The sequence below is a fragment of the Schistocerca piceifrons genome, chromosome 2, assembly GCF_021461385.2.
Source record: "Schistocerca piceifrons isolate TAMUIC-IGC-003096 chromosome 2, iqSchPice1.1, whole genome shotgun sequence".
NCBI classification, from domain to species: Eukaryota; Metazoa; Arthropoda; class Insecta; order Orthoptera; family Acrididae; genus Schistocerca; species Schistocerca piceifrons.
Genome location: NC_060139.1, coordinates 102081450 through 102107909, shown reverse-complemented (window position 1 = coordinate 102107909; position 26460 = coordinate 102081450). Strand labels below are relative to the sequence as shown.

Genomic DNA, 26460 nt, shown 5'->3' with positions numbered 1-26460 from the left:
GATCCCGAGAAAGGTAAACTTTTCTCCGTTTTAAACAGATCTACAGCGCCGTTTCAGTATTCTAGAAGAAGAAATTATTATCAACCACCGCACAAATGTAGTTCAATCCCTTTAACAGCACACCCATGTCAGAGATGCAAAAAATCACACTTCCACGTGGCGCTGATACATTAAATTTAAAGATCGAGCTAAGAAGGGGGAACAACCGTGCCGTTACCCAACTCCGAAAGCTACCGATACGAAGCGTTATCGACCACGAACACTTCAAGCGCCGCGCAGACGCTAAACAAAACCGAGTGCATTACAAACCCACTTCCTCACGGAGTGTGTATCCCCAAGTGTCAAGTGCTTTAGTGCGACGCATTTTTGTAAAAGACACAGGCATCGAATGCTTAATTGACAATGGTTCAGATATTAGCATCTTGTTCTTTCAGTGCATCAAGGCAACACGTTATCAGCAGGCCTACCTTAGGTGCAATTCGCCTGTCAGTGAAACTCAGCCAACAAATATACGGCGAATGGGCTTCCACAGTTGCCAAAATCTCTCACCTCATCTTAGGAGTAGATTTTTTAAACCATTTCAAATTTTTAGTTGACGTACAAAAATCATCATCTGATTATGATGGACCTTCAGCATAAAATCCGTTTTGCTATGACGACAGGCGCAAACAGAACCACCGCCACCAGTGAAGAAGACCCATTTCAGCAACTTCTACGAAATTAGCCACACTTATTCACACGCCGAAAGGCAGCACAGCATTCAAGAATGTACTAAAGGACAATACCCCCGCCTCGCTCCGGGACATCACGCAGTAGCCAAACAGCATTTCGACAAGTGCTTGGACGCACAAATTATATGCAGATCGGACAGCCCCTGGTCGCCACTGCTTCATTTGGTGAATAAACACGGTGGTACCTACGCCCTCGTGGAGATTGCAGGGTCCTGACAGCTAGGACTGTCCCAGATAGATACATCATTCCCCTTATCCAGAGCTTTACCAGTGCGTTACACAGTGCCTCAGTTAATGATTCGTTTTGAAAAAGCCTATAAGCAAATTCCAGTGGTCCCTGTGATATTCCCAAGACTGCTTTTACTATGGCTTTTGGGTTATCCAAGTTTCACTTCGCAAGATATGGGTTCGCGCGTCAGCTCAGATGTAACAGTGGTTTATAGATTAAGTTTTCAAAGTCCATATTTTCTTTTTGCATGTGTAGATCTCTTCCTGTTTTCCTCTCGTAACGAACACGAGCACTATCAGCTATTATCTCAGCGCCTTTAGTAGTACAGGATAGTCCTAAATACAAACAAGTTCACATTAAGGAAGCCATCTGTTACTTTTTAGGATACAAGGCGTCAGCAAAGGGTATCATACCCCTTCCCGACCATGTGCAATCAACCCACAATATGCCCCAACGCAAAAATTACCCAGATTTAAGACGTTTTTTAGGCATAATAAACTTTTACCGACGACACTTGCCAAACGTACCACAAACCCAGGCCTCTCTCAATGCTATTCTAGCAGTAAAAATCATCTTCGGCAAACGCACGGTATCAAGGACACAAACGTTGGCTGAATTCTGTAACAAACGTAACGACGCATTGGTAGCTGCTATCTTATTCTCACACTTGAGTCTCACTACACAATTAGCCTTGGCAGTAAGACGCTAGCCAACCAACCGGCCATCGGCGTGGCACTGCATCAGCAGGTACTGGGAACTGCGCAACCATTAGCGTTCTTTTCTCGCACTCTTACACCAGCTCAAATCATTTGGTCGGCAATACTTATGTAGTGAAATTGAAGCATAGACTTTCACTCATCATCTTCCACTGGTCACTGCCTTCCAGAAAATTAGTCAGCGAATCCCATCTCGCCGTATAAGACACCTACAATATATATATGACAATTTATAATGGATGTCCCCTACATAAGCAACTTCTGTAAGATTGTCACAGTATGTCTATCGCGAGCATGCCACTGAATCAGTAGCGCGCCATGGCCAGACATTGAGAACGCTCAGTGCACAGTGTTACAGATGTTATTACACAATGACAGCTACAGTTACAACAATGCCCATACATTTCCGCAACACACCACAAAAATATATTTGAAGTTGTTCATAGTGTATCCCACCCTCTAGTGTGACTCAATGCTTTGCATGGCCAGGAGCCGACAAACAGTGCCAGTAACTGGCAAAAGCTTGTTTTTACTTTCGCATCCACTGGTGATATAGTGGCCCCCGCAACAAGATTCATGATTGTTCATCTGGATATTGTGGAACCACTTCCCTCCTCCAACGGCTACAAATACCTGTTCACAATAATAGACAGCTCTACCCACTGGCTGCAAGTTATGCCAATTACTGGCATGTCACTAGAAACGATGGCTAAAGAATTCGTACGCATGTAGATTGCGAGATTCAGAGTTCAGGCCACCGTCACCAAGATGCGTTCGGTAATTTGATTGCTCTCTTTCTACCGAGCTCGCAAAGCTATGTTGAATTTCTCACCTCAAAACTACGAGCTATTACCCTGACAGCAACAAAATGGTTGGACGACTCAGCGGAACACTCAAAGCAACGCTCATGTGGAACAGAAGCAACTGGATGACGCACTGCCTGTCAGGCAAATGGGTTTAAGAACGGCTGTAAAAACAGACATTGACCTACGCCCGAGAGTCAGTCTATGCACAACAAATTAACATTCCGCAGACCTCGTGGCCAAGTAGTAAAAACGTTCTCGGACCATGCACTGTAGGGATTCGCACAAACATTGTAACGCACAATGTAGTGACTCACTCCAATAGCTCCAGGCCGTCATGGCATCAAGCAAACGTTTTTTTGTAAGAACATTCAGAGCTGTTGACGCATTTAAGCCGCACCTTTCTCCCTCTTACACTGGGCCATTTTGGGTGTTACAACGCGGGTCGCACATCTTCGTAATACTTCAAGACAGGAAAACCACAGCAGTCTCCATAAAGAGAATGAAACCTGCTTATGTCACTGATGAACAGCCTTCAGAGACGCCACACACAGCTCCCCCCGAAGCAAACTACACTGGACGAACAACTCTCAGAGGTCCACACCCCCAAAGATTCACCACATCAAGATGTGGTAGATCAAGTTACATCAGCAATGCCTTCGGGAAGCGCCTCACCGACACCCGAAGTTTCACCTTCATCAGGTTTCATTAGTCGGGAAAGCCGAAAAGTTTACACAACTGGCCATTAAAATTGCTGCACCACGGAGATGACGTACTACAGACGTGAAATTTAACCTACAGGAAGAAGATGCTGTGATATGCAAATGATTAGCTTTTCAGAGCATTCACACATGGTTGGCGCCGGTGGCGACACCTACAACGTGCTGACATGAGGAAAGTTTCCAACTGATTTCTCATACACAAATAGCAGTTGACCGGCGTTGCCTGGTGAAACGTCGTTGTGATGCCTCGTGTAAGGAGGAGAAAAGCGTACCATCACGTTTCAGACTTTGATAAAGGTCGGATTGTAGCCTATCGAGATTGCGGTTTATCGTATCGCGACTTGCTGCTCGCGTTGGTCTAGATCCAATGACTGTTAGACGAATATGGAATCGGTGGGTTCAGGAGGGTAATACGGAACGCCGTGCTGGATCCCAACGGCCTCGTATCACTAGCAGTCGAGATGACAGGCATCTTATCCGCATGACTGTAACGGATCGTGCAGCCACGTCTCGATCCCTGAGTCAACAGATGGGGACGTTTGCAAGACAACAACCATCTGCACGAACAGTTCGACGACGTTTGCAGCAGCATGGACTATCAGCTCTGAGACCATGGCTGCGGTTACCCTTGACGCTGCTTCAGACAGGAGCGCCTGCGATATTGTACTCAACGACGAACCTGGGTGCACGAATGGCAAAACGTCATTTTTTAGGATGAATCCAAGCTCTGTGTACAGCATCATGATCGTTGCATCCGTGTTTGGCGACATCGCTGTGAACGCACATTGGAAGCGTGTGTTCGTCATCGCCATACTGGCGTATCACCCGACGCGATGGTATGGGGTGCCATTGGTTACACGTCTCTGTCAGCTCTTGTTCGCATTGACGGCACTTTGAACAGTGGACGTTACAATTCAGATGTGTTATGACTCGTGGCTCTACCCTTCATTAGACAAACGGTCCAGCTGTATTCGCAAAGACCAACAGCATAGCTGTTAAGACCACTTCGACGCTGAAAGGGTCCGAACTACAGCCAACAATGAACAAATGGCCCACCTGTCGCCTTGCATTTGCAGAAGCCGATTGCACAGCTGGTAACGTCACTTACACAGAAACGGTCCAGTCTGCTCTGCTCTTGGCAGCACTACACAGCTGGTCCCTCACCGTTCTACGCTCAAAAGAGGTGGGTGGTTGTGGCGACATACCGTTCGTCACAAATCGATAGTGGGAGAAGCCGATACGAGTGACACAGAGTTAGTTTGGATCTGAGAGCTGCAGCACGGTTCATGACTCTGTGGCAAAAATAAGTATTTTTATATCTCATGTAGTGTTATTTCAATAAAGTCGTTTGTGTTGTTAGTTTTTATCCATCTTTTGTAGTAAGTATTTTTATATCTCATGTAGTGTTATTTCAATAAAGTCGTTTGTGTTGTTAGTTTTTATCCATCTTTTGTAGTAGGGTAACGTGAGGAACCACAAGACTAATTTAGTATGGTAATATATACTGCCTGACAAAAAAGTTTTGGGAAGATGTGGTTCATCTGTAAAGGAGACCGCTTATAAAACACTAATACGACATATTCTTGAGTACTGCTCGAGCGTTTGGGTTCCCTATCAGGTCGGATTGAGGGAGGACACAGAAGCAATTCAGAGGCGGGCTGCTAAATTTGTTACTGGTAGGTTTGATCATCACGCGAGTGTTACAGAAATGTTTCAGGAACTCGGGTGGGAGTCTCTGGAGGAAAGGAGGCGTTCTTTTCGTGAATTGCTACTGAGGAAATTTAGAGAACCAGCATTTGAGGCTGACTGCAGTACAATTTTACTGCCGCCAACTTATTTTTCGCGGAAAGACCACAAAGAAAAGATTAGGGCTCGTACAGAGGCATACAGGCAGTCATTTTTCCCTCGTTCTGTTTGGGAGTGGAACAGGGAGAGAAGATGCTCGTTGTGGTACGAGGTACCCTCCGCCACGCACCGTATGGTGGATTGCGGAGTATGTATGTAGATGTAAATGAAGTGAAACACCCACAAGACACACTTGCATGTCAATAATGTAACTTCGTACATATACACACACCGTCAGTGGGTGCGTAAATTAGTAGAGTTGCAATTCTCTGTGTGGGTAGATTGGCCACCAAGAGTGCATTACCGTAAGGTTGGGTAATATCGGACGGAATTTTCATATTCGTTAAGTTAACTTCGTAAAGAACATTAAATTCTCCCGACGAATAGTGCGAGATATTTTGGATGACACTGCAGAATAATATGATCGAAGAACTTTAGTCAAAAGTATGCTTCAATTAATCAGAATGTATCAAATAAAACTGTCCGATGTTACCCCTTTAATGGGGTAATTTCAGACATTCATTGAATTTACACGCAAAGGCCCATAGTACCCTCTAATGGGTTAATTTCGGACAGTGACCATCTTTTTAAAAAATGCTCATACTTACAAACATGTTTTACATCTTTGGAAAACATTTTTACAGATAGTTACAAAATATTCTACACATCTTCAGTAAGCATTTGACACGTATTTAGAAAAACTTTCACAAACGTATTTACAAAATATTTCATTAATAAAGACAATCTGCTCGTATAACAAACCAATAATAATATACAATATGTTCTCAATGAAAGAAAACTTCCACTTTCCTTCTCTTGGAGTCGGCAACACTTATAATTTGGCCTTTGTCTACAGTATCATCGTCTGGAACGGCAGGAAAAGTAAACACAGATTTGCTACCTTGATATGGGCGCAGAAATCTGACTTCCACTTCTTTCGCACCCACTTCTGTCGCGATTCCGACAAACTGCCTATTTCGCTGTTTCCCCCCAATCATGTGTGGATAATCCACAAGAACAAAAGCCTCCAGTTCCAGAACTGCCTCCTCTGCTCTGCTGCCTTAGTCAGCAGTGGACATTGCAGTATTATTCACAAACAATTCAGAAACTGAGTCAGCATTATCTATCTTTCTCATATCGATGCCTAAAATGAATTTTCCCGGGGCAACGTCGAATTTTCGTTGGACACTTGTGTTATTTTTCATTCCATAGCGAACATTCTGAAGCATGTCTTCAAAGCTCGATGAACAGGCTTCTAAAGAATTGTTTTGAGAATTATCTCCATCAGGCAATTTTTTTGAGGGTCAAATGGAATTAATGCCACTGCACGGAAAGCACTTCTTATATTGTCTTCTTCAGTTGCTGACACATTTTTAAGCGTTTCCTTCAAAAGTGAGAGGAAAGCATCTTTCGATATTGGTCCACGGGAGCTTCTCTTCCATTGCGTAGGCCAAGCATCTTTTAAAGGTCTGAAGAAACCTACGTCTAGTGGCTGTAAAATATGAGTACTGTTTGGTGGTAACAAAATAAGAGAGATTTTATTCTTCTCATATTTGTCAATTACTCGTAGCGAAATTTGATTCAAATGGCTCTGAGCACTATGGGACTTAACATCTGACGTCATCAGTCCCCTAGAACTTAGAACTACTTAAACGTAACTAACCTAAAGACATCACACACATCCATGCCGGAGGCAGGATCCGAACCTTCGACCGTAGCAGCAGCGCGGTTCCGGACTGAAGCCCCCAGAACCGCTCGGCCACACCGGCCGGCACCGAAATTTGATTTGACAGGTTGTCTCCTCTCATAACTTTCTCCCCCTCTATTGACTTAACGTAAGGCAGTGCAATAGTAATGCGGTTATAGGGGGGACATTTGGGACCACCTCCTTGCCAAATGTCCTATAAATGGTCCGGTTTGTAGACAACAGAGGCAGGTAATAGTTTTCCGAACTCAGTGGCAGCCATCATTACTGAAATACTATTCTTAGGAGAATCTAAGACCCTCTCAGGATGTTTTGTTCCCCTTCTATCACATACTTCCTCCCACGGTCGTCACACAGATTGGTCTCGTCATGGCTGATTACATTTTTGGGATCGATATTTTCCATTTTTTCACCAGCATTATGGAAATTTGATTTAACTGTCTCATAACTCACTTCAGTACGTTGCCTTTTAATGTTCTCAGATAGCCGGACGCTTAATATGGCAGAGTGACGCTGTAAGAATGAACGCGACCACTCGATCCCTGGCATGTAACTAGGAAAGCGGTTTTCCCTTCGTCCACATTTATCAAGATATCCTTTCACTATGTACCTATCATCAGGAAAACCCCGATGTGCAGCTCTTAAAATACCACGGGCGAGTGAGTTCTCTTCAATGGTACCTAAGACAGGTGGCCTTCCAATCACTAGAGGGTTTGTATTAACTTCATTCTCTAACGGTGAACGTGGTATATTAAATTTTCTTGACGCCTTTCTGTACGACAGTTTTCCTAATATTATAGCAGCAACCGTCTTTTTAAGATTTTGAGGCTCATAATTGCGCCTCGGAAGAACACCAAGCCTCCTTTTGTAAGTACGCGGCATTGTCCGATATTACCTGCAAATAGTTCACTAGACATTAGCGAAGGTGACATATGGAGGCAAATTGTATTCGTATTTCCTTCTTAACATTTAAGAAAGTAAACTATAAGCAAATTAAGCTTACGAATTTTTTCTCTTCTTGTACTATGACGAATAGCCCGCCACACACCACTGTTTCAACTTCCAACCGCAACAATGTGTGTTCGTATATGCTTGGCAATACGTAAGGTGTGAACAACGCGCGCGAGAAATCAAAGCTTGCATTCAGTGACACCAACGTAAGACCAGAAATACACTGTTCCCGTCAGAAATTACCCCTGTGTCCGATATTTCCTCATGTTATGGCACTGTTGTTTGTGTTTAGTCTTGTTACCAATCCTGGCAAGGTAGTGTGAAGAACACAGAAATGCCATATAATTGTGTGGGACTGCGTTATCAGTACTTCACAGTTTGATACGGACCTCATTGTGAGTCCATCTTTTCTTCAAAAATAATTTATTAATAGGAACTGTACAATTTATCAAAATAATATAAACATATTCATATCAAGTAGCACACAAAAAATGTCTCATTCGGCATACTCAAAAGTTTCACCTTTTTTCACAGCATCGTCACTACCAGAAGTTGATTATCATCTCCTTTTCCTTGGGTGTACTGAATGATCACAATTTTTAGAATGTTGCCGAACTACCACATCTGAAACTTCCTCACGGATAAAAACTGTGTGCCGAACCAACACTCGAACTCGGGACCTTTGCCTTTCGCGGGCAAGTGCTCTACCAGGAACGCTCATTTGAAGAAAAAAAAACATGGACGTATGCCCTGTTCCGAATAGTTTACAAGATAGAACACATTTAATGTACACTATTTCTGGGCTATTGTCGCGCACGTATGTCTCGCCTACTCATCCTCTCTTTACGGTTTATTCTAGCCCTACCTACCTCTTTGATCGGGACATCTTCCTCCCATTAAACTAACCCGTTGAACGCGAAGCTGTCCATAGTGTGTAACGAGTGAAGTAGACTCAGATGTTGGCGGTTTTAAGGATACCGTGATCGATACCCCTGCAAGTGAACCATCTAGCACAAGGCGCTAGCTGACGAGCCTTAAGCCGTCGGCACACGGACCGTGCTATCGAACGTTAACGTTGAGCGTGCCTAGTCCAACGTGTTGCTGAACGCTCAGGGACGATGCGACTTGTGCATACGGTACGTGGGCCCCAACATAGTATACGCGATCGCAACACACTCCAGCGGCAGTTGTGGGATGTTTCTAGTTCGTAAATCACACTGTTTACTCAACAGGCTGCGTAAAATTCCCACGTTAGCTCTATTGAAACGTGTATTTCCTCCATCGTTCATATCCTAGTCACGTTGTTCTATATGTAATATACACAAAAACTTCAATATCGATGTACATGTTTTAAGACAAAAAGGAAAGTACCATGTTCAATCAATAAGGACACAGGCTTATAATGGTTCCATTACAAACAGTGGCACACAAATTTGCAATAGTTCTCCACGTAAGATAAACAATATTTTATATTCCCCACATTTTAGTAAAACCCTAAAGTCATTCTTACTTGATCACTGTTCCTACCCAGTAGCAGAAACTTTACAACATGTACATCACTAAATTAAAAAGAAAATGTAACAAAATATCTTTATACAAGTAGCGCAAGCTGTCCTGTAGATTAGGCCAATCGAACAAACTCACTCCTTCAAAAGAAGGTGAACTTATATTTACATAACATCAAATATTGTAGTATATACTTACATTAAACTAACAATAAAGCATCAGAACCTATTAGATACGCAAATATTATGAAAAATTATTTAGACTTTGCAAGATGCAAATCATCATCAGATCACGTATTTCGTTTTGAATCATCAACGCTACTCACTACGCTAAAGTGACAACAGTTCATCTACAACCCTTTCATAAGATTTTGCCACTTGCTAAAAGCTTTAATCGTAGCTATGTTACTAACTGGAATTTAATTATAACAAATTGTTACAAGAACAATGTGTTTTTCGTGGATCCTCAGTGTGTCGCTACCTTCAAATGATATACTCTCATAATACGCAAGTTACAATAATTCTTTTGCCACGAATATGATGTCTCTCATTATTTTATTGCAACGAATCACGCAGTTAACAAATGGCTCTGAGCACTATGGGACTTAACATCTATGGTCATCAGTCCCCTAGAACTTAGAACTACTTAAACCTAACTAACCTAAGGACATCACACAACACCCAGCCATCACGAGGCAGAGAAAATCCCTAACCCCGCCGGGAATCGAACCCGGGAACCCGGGCGTGGGAAGCGAGAACGCTACCGCACGACCACGAGATGCGGGTACGCAGTTAACAACGGGTTTTCGAGTGATTCTCAATTTGCTGGTGCTCAGAAACGACATATATATGTGAAGGCTTGAACTGAATGCCAATATGGCGCCTCACAGCTCAATGCTGAAGGGAGATGGCGTGAATGTGACGTAGGTGGCGTTGTGCCATCTGATTGGTCAACGCTCAGACGCACGCTCAGGATATCTGACATGCTAGATACTGCTCTGCACGTTCGGAAAGACTCCCGAACGTGCTATTCCACGCTATGACGTCAGAAACTCGGCACGCTCAACGCTCAACGATTGGATGCTCGGTCCGCGTGCCGACGGCTTTAGGCCTTCTACACACTAGTACACAAACTCTATTATTGTATCTAGAAAATGTAGACAATCGACCGATTTTGTATACAACTGAGAGACAGATCCTGTCTATAGACAAGCTTTTGGCACACTGAAAATGCATCATAGAGTTTTTGTTACTTCTCTTTCTCTTATTGTTATATATCACTTATCGAGATGTAGTCAAGGGAGAAAATCTTGCAGCTGACTGACGATTTTCACGTGGCTTCATATTTGTGGGAAGTTAGTAATTCCGAAAAAAACCGCAACCAGAAGAAGTTGGTTATCGAAGAGCTGGTCAAAGTAATATTAAGTATCAGTGAGCGATGTAAAAAACATGCTGCTTCTACTTTCAAAGTCAAAGGTAAATTACAGCCGAAAAGAGGCCCCTCCGCAAATTGCACAAGTTTCCATCAACGTCTCCTCTTTGTTTTCTTTCACTATTCATTATCGTCACTGTACAAGCCGAGATCACAACAAGGTCAGTCGTATTCAGCAAATGTCGAGGAACAATTCATTCAAATGTGTACACGAAACAAAGTATCTAGACTGTCTATATACATTATCTAGCTTCACGTCTGTAGGCAGTACCTCTATAATGTGTATAGGCAGTCGCTCAATTTTGTGTATAAGTGCGTATTTACCTTCATTACCTTCAGCTTTTAGAACTTTCTGCAGTCTCGCAGCTTTTCCGGCGGACGGGGTATTGTGAAGTCGAAACAACAAAAGTGTTAATAGCGAGTAGCGATGGGGCAAGTCGGGTCTATGCCAAATCGAACTGAAAGTTTGCATAAACAGAGTTGGGACGAAAAACTGAGATAACATTCAACATCGTTCTCTCTCTCGCGTCTGCACAGATTATGATTCAGTTCAGTTACCCAACCCGAGTTTCGTTGTTTCCAAACTAGTGATTACATATATTTAGTCACGAGCGCGCAAATTGTGGTATTTCAGCTTAAAATTTCAAAGACTGACTTGTGAAAGAAACGTGGTGTAGAGACTTGCGACGGCTGTCGGGCGATCGTAAGGTAAAAATGGCTGTTCACGGTCCTGATGTCATACCGCACTACAGGCCGCAATATCGGATGTTTTGGTTTGGAACTTTGAAAACCTACTGGTGAACAATCCGAAACTTGCTGAACAGATTTTAACAGCCATCGGACGATCTTGAGATAGCCAAACAGAGCGTCAAGAGCATAAATTGATACCGTGCTATAAGCTGCAATTTTTAATTTTTTTTTTTTTTTTTTTTTTTTTTTTTTTTTTTTTTTTTTTTTTTTGAAGAGCGACTCTTGAGACACTCAGAATTCACTGTATCCTCGCCACGATGATGAACAGATTAAAGATTTCGGTTCGTAATGCTTCTCACAGTAACTTTTGCACTCACGACCCTAAACCGTACATTTGCGATCTGCCGTAAGGCGCCTGATCAGTATTAGGCAGATCGTAAATTTCACACCGAACGACCCAAAACTGCGGACTGGAGCGCGGTATAAAAGACATTTTGGTTTCTGCACGAGTTGCACCGTTGCCTCTTCCATATCTGTTGACTTCCGTACACTTGTGAAAATAAGCAGCACTAGACGCTTTTCTTTGCGAAATTAAAACTCGTTATTTATTTATTATGAGTTTCGAGTTGCATCAGCACGTCATATAACTACATACAGAGGGGTCCAGAAAAACGTAGACACACTGATTGTTTATATCTTTGGAACAAAATGACATCGTTGCAATCTTGCGCGGTAGCGTAGTCCATACTTTTCTCAACAGATCTTGGCGCGCGTTTTCCAGCAGATCACAGTGCAGCAATGGCTGAAGCGAGATTGTCGTTTGAGCAACGCAACGCCGTATTGAAGTGGTAGTGGGAGTACGAAAACATGGTGGAGGTGAACGGTAATGGCATAATGTGTACGGAATGCAGCCACCAACACGTACACAAATTTACCATATTCGGGATAAATTTGAAGCCGACGGTACTATTCAGGATGTGGACAAGGAAAGGTCTGACCGCCCGAAAACATCAAGTACAGCTTCCAGCGCTGCACGTGAAAGCGAGGTAAGCAGATAAGGCATACGGTGAATTCTGAAGGCTGTAAAGCGGAAAGTGGACATTTCAAGATAGCTGCACGCTGTGAACGAGGATGACCAGGATCGAAAGATGGAAGTGTGAGTGGTTTGAAGGCAAGCTTCGCAAGGATGGACGGTTTGCAGGGGTGGTTACCTGGTCTGGCGAGGCGCAATTCAAACTGAACGGTAACGCACACCGCCACAACTGTGCGTATTTGGCTCTGGAAAATCCTCAAATTCACGTACACAAACGCGTAAATTATCGGATCTTAATGTGAGTGTGGTCTGTCATCGCGCGGTTTGATTGGCCCATTCTTCTTTGAAGATACGGTAACTGGTAAGGTGATCTTCATATGCTGCAAACATCGATTTTACCTGCCATCCGAGAGGTGCCTGGAAATGAAATATTTTACCTACAACAAGATGGCGCTCCGCCTCAGCACCACAGAGATGTCAGAGCCCACTTAGATGAAAACCTACCTGGACGATGGCTAAGTCGAAGAGGAGCTGTTGGGTACCCACCACTGTCTCCAGACCTTGCAACTCTTTACTTCTACCAATGGGGTGACCTTTAAAAATGAAGTTTATCAACAGATGCCACTGAACGAGCTACGAGAAAGCATCGAGGCGTCCTGTGCAGCTATCACACTGGAAACAATGACAGCCGTGGCGTCGACTTTCTTTGGTTGCTAAAGGGGGTCACCCTTTGGACACACAAAATAAACTTCCTTCTGTGCAAGAAATGGAAGGGTATGTCATTTTGTTCCATTACTACTAACTATCAAACAGTGTCTACAGCATTGTTCTTTGTTCTCAGGTATCTGAGTCTTTCTGATCGTATCAATTTTGTTATACAGGGTGGTCCATTGAAAGTGACCGGGCCAAATATCTCACGAAATAAGCACCAAACGAAAAAATTACAAAGAAAGAAACTCGTCTAGTTAGAAGGGGGAAACCAGTTGGCGCTATGGCTGGCCCGTTAGATGGCGCTGCCATAGGTCAAACGCATATCAACTGCGTTTTTTTCTTTAAATAGGAACCCCCATTTTTTATTACATATTCCTGTAGTATGTAAAGAAATATGAATGTTTTAGTTGGACCACTTTTTTCGCTTTGTGATATATGGCGCTTTAATAGTCACAAACGTATAAGCAAGTGGTGTCATGTAACATTCCGCCAGTGTGGACGGTATTTGCTTCGTGATACATTACCCGTCTTAAAATGGAACTTTTACCAATTGCAGAAAAGGTCGAGATCGTGTTGATGTATGGCTATTGTGATCAAAATGCCCAACAAGCGTGTGCTATGTATGCTGCTCGGTATCCTGGACATCATCCAAGTGTCCGGACCGTTCGCTGGATAGTTACATTATGTAAGGAAATTGGAAATGTTCAGCCACGTGTGGAACGTCAACCACGACCTGCAACAAATTATGATGCCCAAGTAGGTGTTTTAACTGCTGTCGACGCTAATCCGCACGTCAGTAGCAGACAAATTGCGTGAGAATCGGGAATCTCAAAAACGTCGGTGTTGAGAATGCTACATCAACATCGATTGCACCCGTACCATATTTCTATGCACCAGGAATTGTACGGCGACGACATTGAACGTCGTGTACAGTTCTGCAGGTTAATGTATCGTGCGGTATTATGGGAGGACGGATATTGGCCCCCATTTTATCGATGGCAATCTAAATGGTGCAATGTATGTTGATTTCCTACGTAATGTTCTACCGATATTACTACAAGATATTTCACTACATGACAGAATGGCGATGTACTTCCAACATGATGGATGTCCGGCACATAGCTCGCGTGCGGTTGATGCGGTATTGAATAGCATATTTCATGACAAGTGGATTGGTCGTCGAAGCACCATACCATGGCCCGCACGTTCACCGGATCTGACGTCCCCGGATTTCTTTCTGTGGGGGAAAGTTAAAGGATATTTGCTATCGTGATCCACCGACAACGCCTCACAACATGCGTCAGCGCATTGTCAATGCATGTGCGAACATTACGGAAGGCGAACTACTCGCTGTTGAGATGAATGTCGTTACACGTATTGCCAAATGCATTGAGGTTGACGGACATCATTCTGAGGGTTTATTGCTTTAATCACGCTGTAACAGCATGCGTTCTCAGAAATGATAAGTTCACACAGGTACATGTGTCACATTGAAACAACCAAAATAAAATGTTCCAAGGTACCTAAGTTCTATATTTTAATTTAAAAAACCTACCTGTTACCAACTGTTCGTCTAAAATTGTGAGCCATATGTTTGTGACTATTACATCGCCATCCATCACAAAGCGAAAAAAATGGTCCAGCTAAAACATTCATATTTCTCTACACGAATGTGTGATAAAAATGGGGGTTCCTATTTTAAAAAAACGCAGTTGATATCCGTTTGACCTATGGCAGCGCCATCTGGTTTCCACTTCAAGCTAGACAGGTTTCGTCCTTTGTAGTTTTTTCGTTTGACGCTTATTTCGTGAGGTATTTGGCCCGGTCACGCTCAATGGACCACCCTGTATGTACATTTGCACGGGTTGACCAAACACTATCACTTTCTGACAGAAGCAGTTCCACATACAAAACTGTGCATTAATATATGAATACACTGTGCAGTCGTTGGACTGATGAAGGTGTATTTTTTGGAGTTTTTCATTAGTCAGGAATTTATCATTAATGAAATTTGACTGCCGACGTGATGTGAACGTAGTGTACGTTTCTCCAGAAGACCTTCCATTTCGATCGAGGAGTTTTTCTTTGATTCGATTGCAGTGGGCTGTTGATGTCAGGAATCTACAGTATCCAAATCTGTGGGGAATTCAGGTGTGACTGTGGCCCAATGTTTCTGTGTAGGAAAGTGAGGGCACGCAACCTCGACCTCAAGTTTCCAGTCGACCACGTCTCACCACCACAATGGAACGTCGCCATACAAGCACGTGGTAATACCTTCACATCTGCGCCCGCCGTTCCAGAACAAGTAATGGATCCTCTGCAACACTGTCATCCCGTACCATTGATCAGAGACTAGCAGCACACGGACTAGGTAATTACCATCCCTAAGTTAGGATAAAGAATAATCAAACAGAAGACATTGATGGCAAATGGAAACTTATAAAAGACACATTAAATAATGCATGTAAAAACACAATGGCGACCAAACACGACAACATGAAAAAGAAGTGGATGACAGAGAAGATATTACAATTGATGGAACAAAGAAGAATACTTAAAAATAGAGATGAAAGTGAGTATAAAAGATTACATGCAGAAATACGAAAAGAAACACGGCGAGCAAAAGAAGAATGGTACAAGGAACAATGCTCTGAAATTGAGAGTTATGAAACAAGACATGATAGTTTCAACTTACACAAAAAAGTTAAAGATTTAGCTGGACTTAATAAAAAGAAAAGTACAAGTTTATTGTTAGATAAAAATGACAAAATAATTCCTGATGTTAAAGGTAAACTGGACAGGTGGACAGAATATGTCAAAGAACTATTTGAAGATACAAGAAAAGATCAAAAATTTTATGATAACATGATCGGAGAACGAGGACCAAGCATATCGAAAGAAGAAATATTACATGTTATCAACAAATCAAAGACAGGAAAAGCCCCTGGACCGGATAAGATACCAAATGACATCCTGAAACTCATAGGAATAGACCATATAGATATATTTGTACAATTGTTTAATGATATTTATAATTCGGGAATTATTCCTAGGGATTGGTTGGCATCTACCTTTGTTACATTACCCAAAAAGGCTAATGCCAAAACTTGTAATGATCACCGTACAATAAGCTTAATGAGTCACACCTTAAAGATATTTCTAAAAGTTATACACCAACGAATATACAAAAAAGTAGAAGAAGGTATAAGTGAAACACAATTCGGTTTTAGAAGTTCCCTCGGTACAAGAGAAGCATTGTTTGCTTTTAACATATTAGCGCAACGATGTATGGAGGTTAACCAGCCACTATATGTGTGCTTCCTGGATTATAATAAAGCATTTGACGAAGTTCGTCATGATCATCTCATAGAATTGTTAGAAAAGAAAACACTTGATAAGAAAGACATCCGCATTATATATAACCTCTACTACAATCAAACCGCAACCGTGAAGGTAGAAAATGAGTTATCGAATGTTATAGAAATAAAGAGGGGTGTGAGACAAGGTTGCGTTCTCTCACCCTTATTGTTTAATATGTATTCAGAAGACATAATCCAGGCAGCTCTATCAGATGAAATAGCTGGCATTAAAGTGAATGGGCTAAACATTAACAATGTTAGGTTTGCTGATGACACTGCACTACTAGCTGGAAACCTCAAAGATCTACAATTACTTCTTGACAAAGTCGCAGAAAAAAGTGAAGAATTTGGCTTGACTCTTAACGTAAGCAAGACTAAGTTCATGGTGATATCTAAAACACACCAACAAGAAAATCTTACAATCAATAGGGAAAGAGTCGATCAAGTACGTAAATTTAAATATCTCGGAACAATTGTAAATGAGGAGATTGAAAGCTCAGAAGAAATTAAATCGAGAATAGGACAGGCCAGAAGTATCTTTAATAAGATGAAAAATGCATTCTGTTCGAGAGACATTTGTTTAAACACAAAAATGAGGTTGCTAAGATGCTATGTATTCTCAAAATTATTATACGGAATGGAAGCGTGGACATTGAAAAAGAAGGACATGAACAGTTTAGAAGCTTTTGAAATGTGGGCATATAGAAGAATACTTAGAATTAGCTGGGTGTCGAGGATTACTAATCAAGATGTCCTAAGAAGAATGGGAAAGGAAAAAGAATTAATTAAAATTATTAAAGTAAGGAAGCTACAATATTTAGGCCATGTTATTAGGGGAGTAAATTACAAAATATTGCAAATAATACTAGAAGGGAAAATTTGTGGGAAGAGAACGAGGGGTAGAAGACGGACATCCTGGATTGACAATTTAAAAAATTAGTACAACTGTTCAACGTCAGAACTCCTTAGATCAGCCAAATCAAGATCAGAAATTGCCATGATGACAGCCAACCTTCTTAGAGGAGACGGCACATGAAGAAGAAGAAGTCCATGACTCTTCATAAACCTGCAGCATCAACCATCTCCACTCTAAAATTTGTTAAGTTCCACTGTAGCGCTAGCTTATGATACTATTTTGACGATGTCCTTGAATTCATTTCAATACGGCATCTAGTTTTGGCTATTTTGCATTCAGTCCTCCATTTGCACATTTAGTCTTTATTTTTTTTCAGTTGTTCTTTACTCAACCGCCAATCGCGAATGGTTTTATTCTGGAGGTGGATAGCCGAAGTGCCGATCAGCTGCTCTGTATCCACGTTGTTCTGATTTCTAGTGATATTGTTACTTTCAATTTATAGCCCACATCATATGAATACCTTTTATTTTTCCATTACATCTACATGATTACTCTGCAATTCACATTTAAGTGCTTGGCAAAGGGTTCATATGAATACCTTTTATTTTTCCATTACATCTACATGATTACTCTACAATTCACATTTAAGTGCTTGGCAAAGGGTTCATCGAACCACAATCATACTATCTCTCTACCATTCCACTCCCGAACAGCGCGCGGGAAAAACGAACACCTAAACCTTTCTGCTCGAGCTCTGATTTCTCTTATTTTGTTTTGATGATCATTCCTACCTATGTAGGTTGGGCTCAACAAAATATTTTCGCATTCGGAAGAGAAAGTTGGTGACTGAAATTTCGTAAATAGATCTCGCCGCGACGAAAAACTTCTTTGCTTTAATGACTTCCATCCCAACTCGCGTATCATATCTGCCACACTCTCTCCCCTATTACGTGATAATACAAAACGAGCTGCCCTTTTTTGCACCCTTTCGATGTCCTCCGTCAATCCCACCTGGTAAGGATCCCACACCGCGCAGCAATATTCTAACAGAGGAAGAACGAGTGTAGTGTAAGCTGTCTCTTTATGGACTTGTTGCATCTACTAACAAGGGAACCTCCCCATCGCACCCCTCTCAGATTTAGTTGTAAGTTAGCACAGTGGATAGGCCTTGAAAAACTGAACACAGATCAATCGAGAAAACAGGAAGAAGTTGTGTGGAACTATGAAAAAAAATAGTAAAATATACAAACTGAGTAGTCCATGCGCAAGATAAGCCATCAAGGAAAATGTGAGCTCAGGAGCGCCGTGGTTCCGTGGTTAGCGTGCGTAGCTGCGGAACGAGAGGTCCTAGGGTCAAGTCTTCCCTCGACTGAAAATTTTACTTTCTTTATTTTCGCAAAGTTATGATCTGTCCGTTCGTTCATTGACGTCTCTGTTCACTGCAATAAGTTTAGTGTCCATGTTTTGCGACCGCACCGCAAAACCGTGCGATTAGTAGACGAAAGGACGTGCCTCTCCAATGGGAACCGAAAACATTTGATGGCAAGGTCATAGGTCAACCGATTCCTCCACAGGAAAACACGTCTGATATATTCTATACGACACTGGTGACGGCATGTGCGTCACATGACAGGAATATGTTGTCGACCCACCTAACTTGTACATGGGTAAAAAGATTCTTCTACCTTGCCCGATTTAGGTTATCTTGTGGATGTGATAATCACTCACAAAAAAGTGATGAAAACACAAGAGTTTGTCACATAAACTGAAAATAAAAAATTAAACTTTTCACTCGAGGGAAGACTTGAACCTAGGACCTCTCGTTCTGTAGCTGCTCTCGCTAACCACAGGACCACGGCGCTCCTTGACTCCCATTGTCCTTGATGTTGCCTATCTTCGCATGGACTACTCAGTTTGTATATTTTACTAATTTTTTTCATAGTTCCACACAACTTCTTCCTGTTTTCTCGATTGATCTGTGTTCAGTTTTTCAAGGCCTATCCACTGTGCCAACTTATAACTAAATCTGAGGGGGGTTCGATGGGGAGGTTCCCTTGTAAGTATCCTGCCAATGAGACGCAACCTTTGGCTCGCCTTCCCCACAATATTATCTATGTGGTCTTTCCAACTGAAGTTTTTCGTAATTTTAACACCCAGGTACTTAGTACAATTCTCAAGGCTGTCAGTTCAACTATTTGTCGAGTAATCGAATTCCAACGGATTTCTTTTGGAACTCATGTGGATCACCTCACACTTTTCGTTATGTAGCGTCAACTGTGCCAGTTGATCTGCCTACCTGCTAACAAAAATATTGTACTGCTACTGATAACACAAATCACTTTCACTTCAAGTTCACTGGCCGCAATGGCGCATCATAGGCTAGATAGTGTTGGGTTTGCGATGGCGGGGTAGGAGGGAGACAGGGTTAGCAAGCTTGGCAATCTCCACAAGTCACGTTCGTTGGATCGGTGCACTGTTGATGCCAGTTGAATCCAATGTTGCCGGGTTGAGAGGTTTCCCGCAGCATTGAATATATAGCCATTTTTAAAACTGGCGGGAATTTTAAATTAAGCACTGGGTATTTTATACTAATTCCGAGTATATAAGATGCACGTGAATTTTGGAGGCAATTCTTCGAAGGAAAAAGTGCGTCTTATATCCCGTAAAATACGGATTCTCGATGGCGCTATAACATTCCCAGTACGCAATTGACGCAGTAACATTCCCAGCTGGCTATTTGCTATTATTGATAAATCTCATTTGGTTCAAAGACACGAGTGAAGCAACCTTCAGTCGTGATATTATAAGCTTAGGAATTTCTCGGTTAGATTATTATAACAAAGCAACGAAGGTTATCACAAATCTACAGATCCCAGTCACTCGGGGTTTTTTTTTTTAAACAAACGCACGCATCTGTATCTTCTAACGATAGGCGGCAAAGTAATATTGCGAATAAGCACTTACTGGCCTTCAAATAAGAAAGATGATACTATAAATGCTTTATTTATCAATTACAAATAAGGCAGATCAAGATCTAAATGACCCTCTGTAGTTCTTAAGTTTTAGCACCAGCTCCAGAAGGCCTCACTTGATGTTCCCTGTCAAGAAAAAAAACTAAGATAACGAGACCAAAGGTAAAACTTTAATTTTCACCAAAATCCGCTTGCCTTCATACAGAATGCGAGGTCCCTAGCAATGAGTAAGATGAGAACACTCTATGCTACTTAACCTCTATCTCTTCCATTGATTCCACCTGGCAAAGAGTCGCAGACCGGCGTGCAATGGTCAAGAATTGGTCGAACAATGGTTTTGAGTTGCTGAATTAATAAATCACAATCAGGCACCTGCCTTTACTACAACTAGATGTGTGTGACCGTGCCATTTCTGATCACTAAGGCCACAACTTGATATTTTACTGTTTTTACTACTTGCAGAGATTTCTCGCCACTTGTTTAATTTAACAATAATGATGAATAATAGTAAAGTGATTCTGTACACTATATTAATAATTAGTTTATAACTAAAATGCTATGTGTTACTTGTGCTAAACAAGCTAAATAAACATACCAAAAATTAGCAGGAAAGTCGTTCTTAAAGAATGCCACTGCTTCCTACACACTACAAGATAGCTAAGATTTATCTAATGCTACCTGCAGGGCTACAGTGATTATCGTCACAGACTAAGAACAAAATATAATGAAAGTCAAGAAGCATCTCTGCAATGAAATATTTCATGGAATAATGTGCAATACCATATAGCATATATTATGTAGGTGGGTGTCTGCATAAGACATTAAACAGTTGTGAGTTAAAGATCCCTCCAGAAAAATCAACAATTGTTGCTGCCACAAAACGAACTAAACCATGTTGTTTGAACATTGTAGTAACATTCTCGTATCATAAAATGCAAATAAAATACCATCTAGGTTTCTTGGCATTACATTTAATTCAAGAATGAGTTTGGGACCTCATATAAAACACTTCTCTAGTACAGACAAAAATGCATTGAACCTTATGAGATCAACAAGAGTAATCTTTTGTGGGGAGCTCACCCCAACATTCTTCTTACTTTGTATCATATGTTGATACTTTCCATATAGTTTACAAATGCACATTCTACCACAACACTGACAAGAGTACCTAGCACTGCTGGACAGTTTACAGAACAAAAGGCTACGTATTTGTCTTGGAGCTAAGCTTCCTCCCTCCCACTAACACCCTTCTAGAAGCAACAGAAATGTCTACATATTCACGGAACACTGCAGTGTGATCTTTATGATTTGCAAAGAATGACAGGTACTTACTGCCCACTGATAAAAAAAAGTGAAATGCTCTCAAATTGGGAATTACATCTATTAAAGATACAAAAGCTGGAAATATCTGTAAAATAAAATTTGTTGATGTGAAGTACTCTCCATGTTCCTACATGATTATCAAAACACCTAACAAAATAAATATTCGTGTAATGTGTGTGGATTGTTCTAGCAAAGGAAAAGGACGGGTAGTTTTCACGTACATTGTACCATGAAGACAAATAGGCGGGTTATAGTCAAAATATATCTCAAAAATCGATATGGATAGTCACACTGAAAGCACTTTCTTCTTTCCACAAATTACGTAAGAAAGGATGTTTCACCTACCAGGCAATGCTTCCATATTTCCAGCTGAAACATTCACTGTTATTGGTGCTTTAAAATACACACTATCCATCAAAATCCCCAAATCAGTAATAATTATCAACTCAGAAAGCATTTGAAATAAATTAGTTGCAGAAATTGGAACAAACGAGCTAATAAATTAAATACATCCTGGACCTCGTAGATCACTATCATCAGACAAACCAGGTTTGTCAAATTATGGAATTCACATGGGCTGAATCTCATTCCAGCATAAAAACAATGACAAAGCAGATCAATTAGTGAAAGATGAGAGTAGCAGTGGAAGACATGTGGACATAAAAGTCCCATGCACATACTGCCTCCTGAAAATAGATCAATTGATCCCCTTTGAAAGCAACAAAAGAATGGAAGTTAGTGAACAAGATGGAAATGCTATGCAACTATACAGCCACTCATACCACGACACACGTGGCCCGTGAAATCCAGAAAATTAAGGAAAATAATAGCATTCATTGTGAGAATGAGTCTCAATCATTGGCTTTTTTCTGCCCACTTAAAATTGGTGTACTGCGGATACAACTGTTTATAACAATTGGTTATTTAAATCACAGCCTGTATCAGTGGAATTGCTACGAGAAAATCAGAGTCAATTTTCACAGCAGATCTTGAGACATGGTCACTTTGCACTACTCCAGTTCTTGGAAATACGACCAAGAGTGCACATTACACTAGTCAGATTCATAGAACAAGAAGACGTAAAAATCTAAAAGGAACGATGAAATAATGGAAACTCCAGGTTGTAATATGAAAAATGTAGGAAAAGACAGATTGGGCTGCCAGAGTTGGCGGTCATGTGTGCATAAGGTGTGCTTGCTCGTGTGAATGAATGGTGTCTTTTTCTTTTTCTGATGAAGGCCGGGACCAAAAGCTTATGTGTAAGTGTCTTAATTGTGTCTGTCTGCAACTTAATGTGTAATATTCATGGTGAGTAGCAATCAGTCTTTTCCTACATCGTTAAAAGGAATCATGGACATTGAATTAATAGAGTAGGCTAAATGAATTAAATGTTTTAATACAAACAAGTGGTTAGCTGTCAACTTGTTCCTAATAGCATAATGGAATACATACAACAATTTCAGTCTGAAGGCAAATTCAAGAATGTGTGCCCCAAAATATAATTCTGAATATGGTCATATGTTATTTAGTATGTTTGTAAATCCATTTAATTTGAGATGACTAGAAAGTATGTATGCTACAAGCCAAAAATAATAAAACTTAAAAAAATATAATGTAGGTGCCTTGACAGTAACCACACATTTGGATCCAAAGGCCAGGAAGCAGTGAGTTTATCCATTAGAGCACTGCAGCCAAATTAATCAGTATAATTCTCAACAAACCCATAAGTTTCAACAACATTATGCCACCAACTTACAACACTAACAGTCAATCTCTGGTCAAAACTCACTTTCTCCATATCATTGGTAGCTGAAAATCAGACGGTTGTTTCTAACACGTCCTTTGACACAAGCTTGACTACAGACACCTACAGGGCATGTGGAATATTGCTTACATCATATCTCAAACATATATGGGAATTTAAACTTCATTGCTCTACCTGCATCAATTTTCAGTAAAATCTTATCTTTTGGCTAGGCGAGACTACAACAGCATTGTAATTATTTCATGACGTATTTTAAAACCACGGGAAAAAAAACTGGTAGTCCATTTTTTTGCCGAAGTTATTTTATGATCCACATGCTCAGCTTATGTTCTGTAAATTACAGCACACAAATGTTTTAGGGAAGGAAGACTCCAATCACAGAAATATTGCCCATTGTAATACACATGCATTGGGGGGGGAGAGGAGGGGAGGAGGTAAGTCCTCCACATTAAACTAAACTCCATTCAAATATGCCTCACGCTTCAGAATGCCCAACAGCACTGACCGACTGCCATGTCGCCCTCAGCTTATAGGCACCTGCACATACAATGGGGGGGAGGGGGGTTGGAGAGCAACCCTGTCTGTTACACTGAATCATACTAACAGTGGACTTCATTTTGAGTTTCCCCAACTTGCACTCAGAAAGACAGGTGTTTTATTCTTCACTTCTGCCTTAATGTTAAACCATATCCTCCATTTCAATGCTTTTTTGTTTTAATAACAATGTGTCGTTCAGTGTAGTGCTGTTAGTGAGTCTTGGCGATCAGAGGAAGATTTTTATGCTGTTTCTTTTTTTCTTACATGATATGTCACAAAACTGTGTTACACATCTTGCAAGGAAAAAAGAAATAGAACAAAAATAATCTTCTGATTACCAAAACTCACTAACAACACATTGCTATTAAAACAGAAAAAAACATTGAAATAGCTCAGCTACATCTGAAAATCATAATAAAAACTAAGTTGCATGGAAAGTAAAAAGATTCAGAGAAGAGACTTAGGGCATAGTAACACAAACAAGGAATGCCTTGCAGCTGCAGACTGAAGTGGTTTGATAATTTTCAAGCCCTAGAAAGTTCAAAGATAATTTAAGATCTTAATGCTTTAGCTGTTTGGAAAAACAAACTATACAGCTGTGCAGCTCAGTGTCAGTTTGCAAAGTTGCCAAATGACAGATAAGAAAAAAAAAAGTTATGAAAAGGAGAATTTTTTAAAATAAAGTTTTAAGAGTTTTCAAAGAAAGTAATGTAATAGTGGTTTAAAATTGGTAAGAAAATGAATTATTTTCATGTTTTTGTAAATACTGAAACCTCAGAATGAACAAAATATATTTTTGTACTTAACATTTACTAGTTCTGCCTCTTTTACCCCAGGGCCGGTTCATGTGTTTTATTTATTACAAAAAGCTTGTATGACAATTAATATGAATCACTGTGCTTCATTTTTCGAAATTGTTCTGTAAAATTTATATGTGTGTTTTTCCTCCAAGTTTTCCATTTATATGTTCATGATAATTAGTGTATTTGTAATGGAAAATGTTTCACATTGTGCATTTTTACCACCACATCCTAGACAATTCTACACTTAGTGTCTGTGGAATGAACAACCTTACCAACTATCAATGCTAATGATGTATCATGCTTTCTTGACATGTGACACATTCATGAAGCCCATGGAACAATAAATGTAATTTAGTGTTGTCAATGTAATCCAACAGATGGAAATCAATAATGGAAAACCATTAAAGATTCTGTGCCAATTGCATGTGCTCAGCACTCTTAATCTGCCAATAAAGTTTGCCTGGATACTGAATGAACACTTGCAGAGGTGGATGCAAACCACACAGTCAACAGCAACTGCAATCAACAAAGTTATATGGGCAAGAACAAATACCAGTATCTTATAAACTGAAATGAAATATTCCAACTGGGTTGGCCTATTGAATGTGTTACCTATTCTAATCTGTTCGCTATTCTTCACAAAAAAATTACTGTAGGTGGAGTTGCTACAACCGCACTGTTGAATTTTCTCCTTAATAACCTGTGTTATTAAATGTGTGTTTCAAAGTTATACAGCAAGCTTCCCTTAACTCACAACAGTATCTTTACCTTTGTTTATTACAACAAGGTGAAATGGAAATTCCATAGATGGGTATGAGTGATGGTCTCTAAAGTAAGTGGAATCACACCTGGGACAAAGTCACTAGGCCTCATCCAGAGGAAAGACCGGCTCCCTTAAGTTAGTGTGCTCCTACCTCTCCTTGCACCAGAAATTTCAAAATATAGTGCAGTCTAGCAGCTACTAAATGTAGTATTTGCACGTATTGTAACAACAGGATATAGTAATTACAATAAGATTTTATTCGACATTTCATACTTCAATAGCTTAGCTAGAAATCAGCAATGTGAGATTTTTCGAGCGGGTTTAGAGTACTGTCGCCAATTTATTATACAACCGTAAGGTTTATGAGCCGAAGCGGTTTGTGCGTGCATGTGGGGTCGGGGGCATCTTTATTAATAAATCACCCAAAAACCTGCGGTATATACACATTAACATTGTGGTGACCAAAATTACAAGTTGTACAAGCAGCCTGTGCTGTGATTTTGCGGTCTAACGCCTCGACGCTACCTCACACTACACATAAAAGAGAGAACTGAAAATCGTCAGCTATAGGCCCTTAACTTTTTTTCGTTAAGTATAGGGCGGGACGGTTGACAGTCTGGCACTCTTGAACAAATCCTGCCCTGTGTAAGCGGTCTACAAATTATGTGGCAGTTTCCTGCGTACTAATTTTCACATCAATGATTTTTCATTCATACCTTTAAAGATGTACCACGAACTGGATGCATTGATTTAACATTTCTCTTTGAACGCTGATAAACAGCAACTTATTTTCCGCTCCTACGTTTGCCAAGCCATCCACTCCGCTTCTTAGGCTCAACGCTGCTGCATAACAAAGTTGTTTGATGTCTTGAAGACTTTAACATTGACCAGAGCCACCTACTGAATGTTACCCCGAACTGACAGCGCTACGCATGCACAGCTATCTGTCCGCTACTTGCTAAACCACAGCTGAGCGATTCGGATGGAGTGGCGGGAAGAGACGCGGTCT

At 40.9% G+C, this 26460-nt stretch overlaps 1 protein-coding gene across 1 annotated transcript in view; it reads right to left on the bottom strand.

Annotated features, from left to right (window-relative positions):
• The window catches only part of LOC124776832, a 93358-nt gene extending 67006 nt beyond the window's left edge, over positions 1 to 26352 (bottom strand). Inside the window, exon 1 of the mRNA XM_047251998.1 lies at positions 26168 to 26352. Within this exon, the coding sequence (XP_047107954.1) occupies positions 26168 to 26197 (30 nt within the window). The 5' untranslated portion in view covers positions 26198 to 26352. The remainder of the gene's footprint in view (positions 1 to 26167) is intronic.
• Between the last annotated feature and the right edge of the window lie 108 nt (positions 26353 to 26460).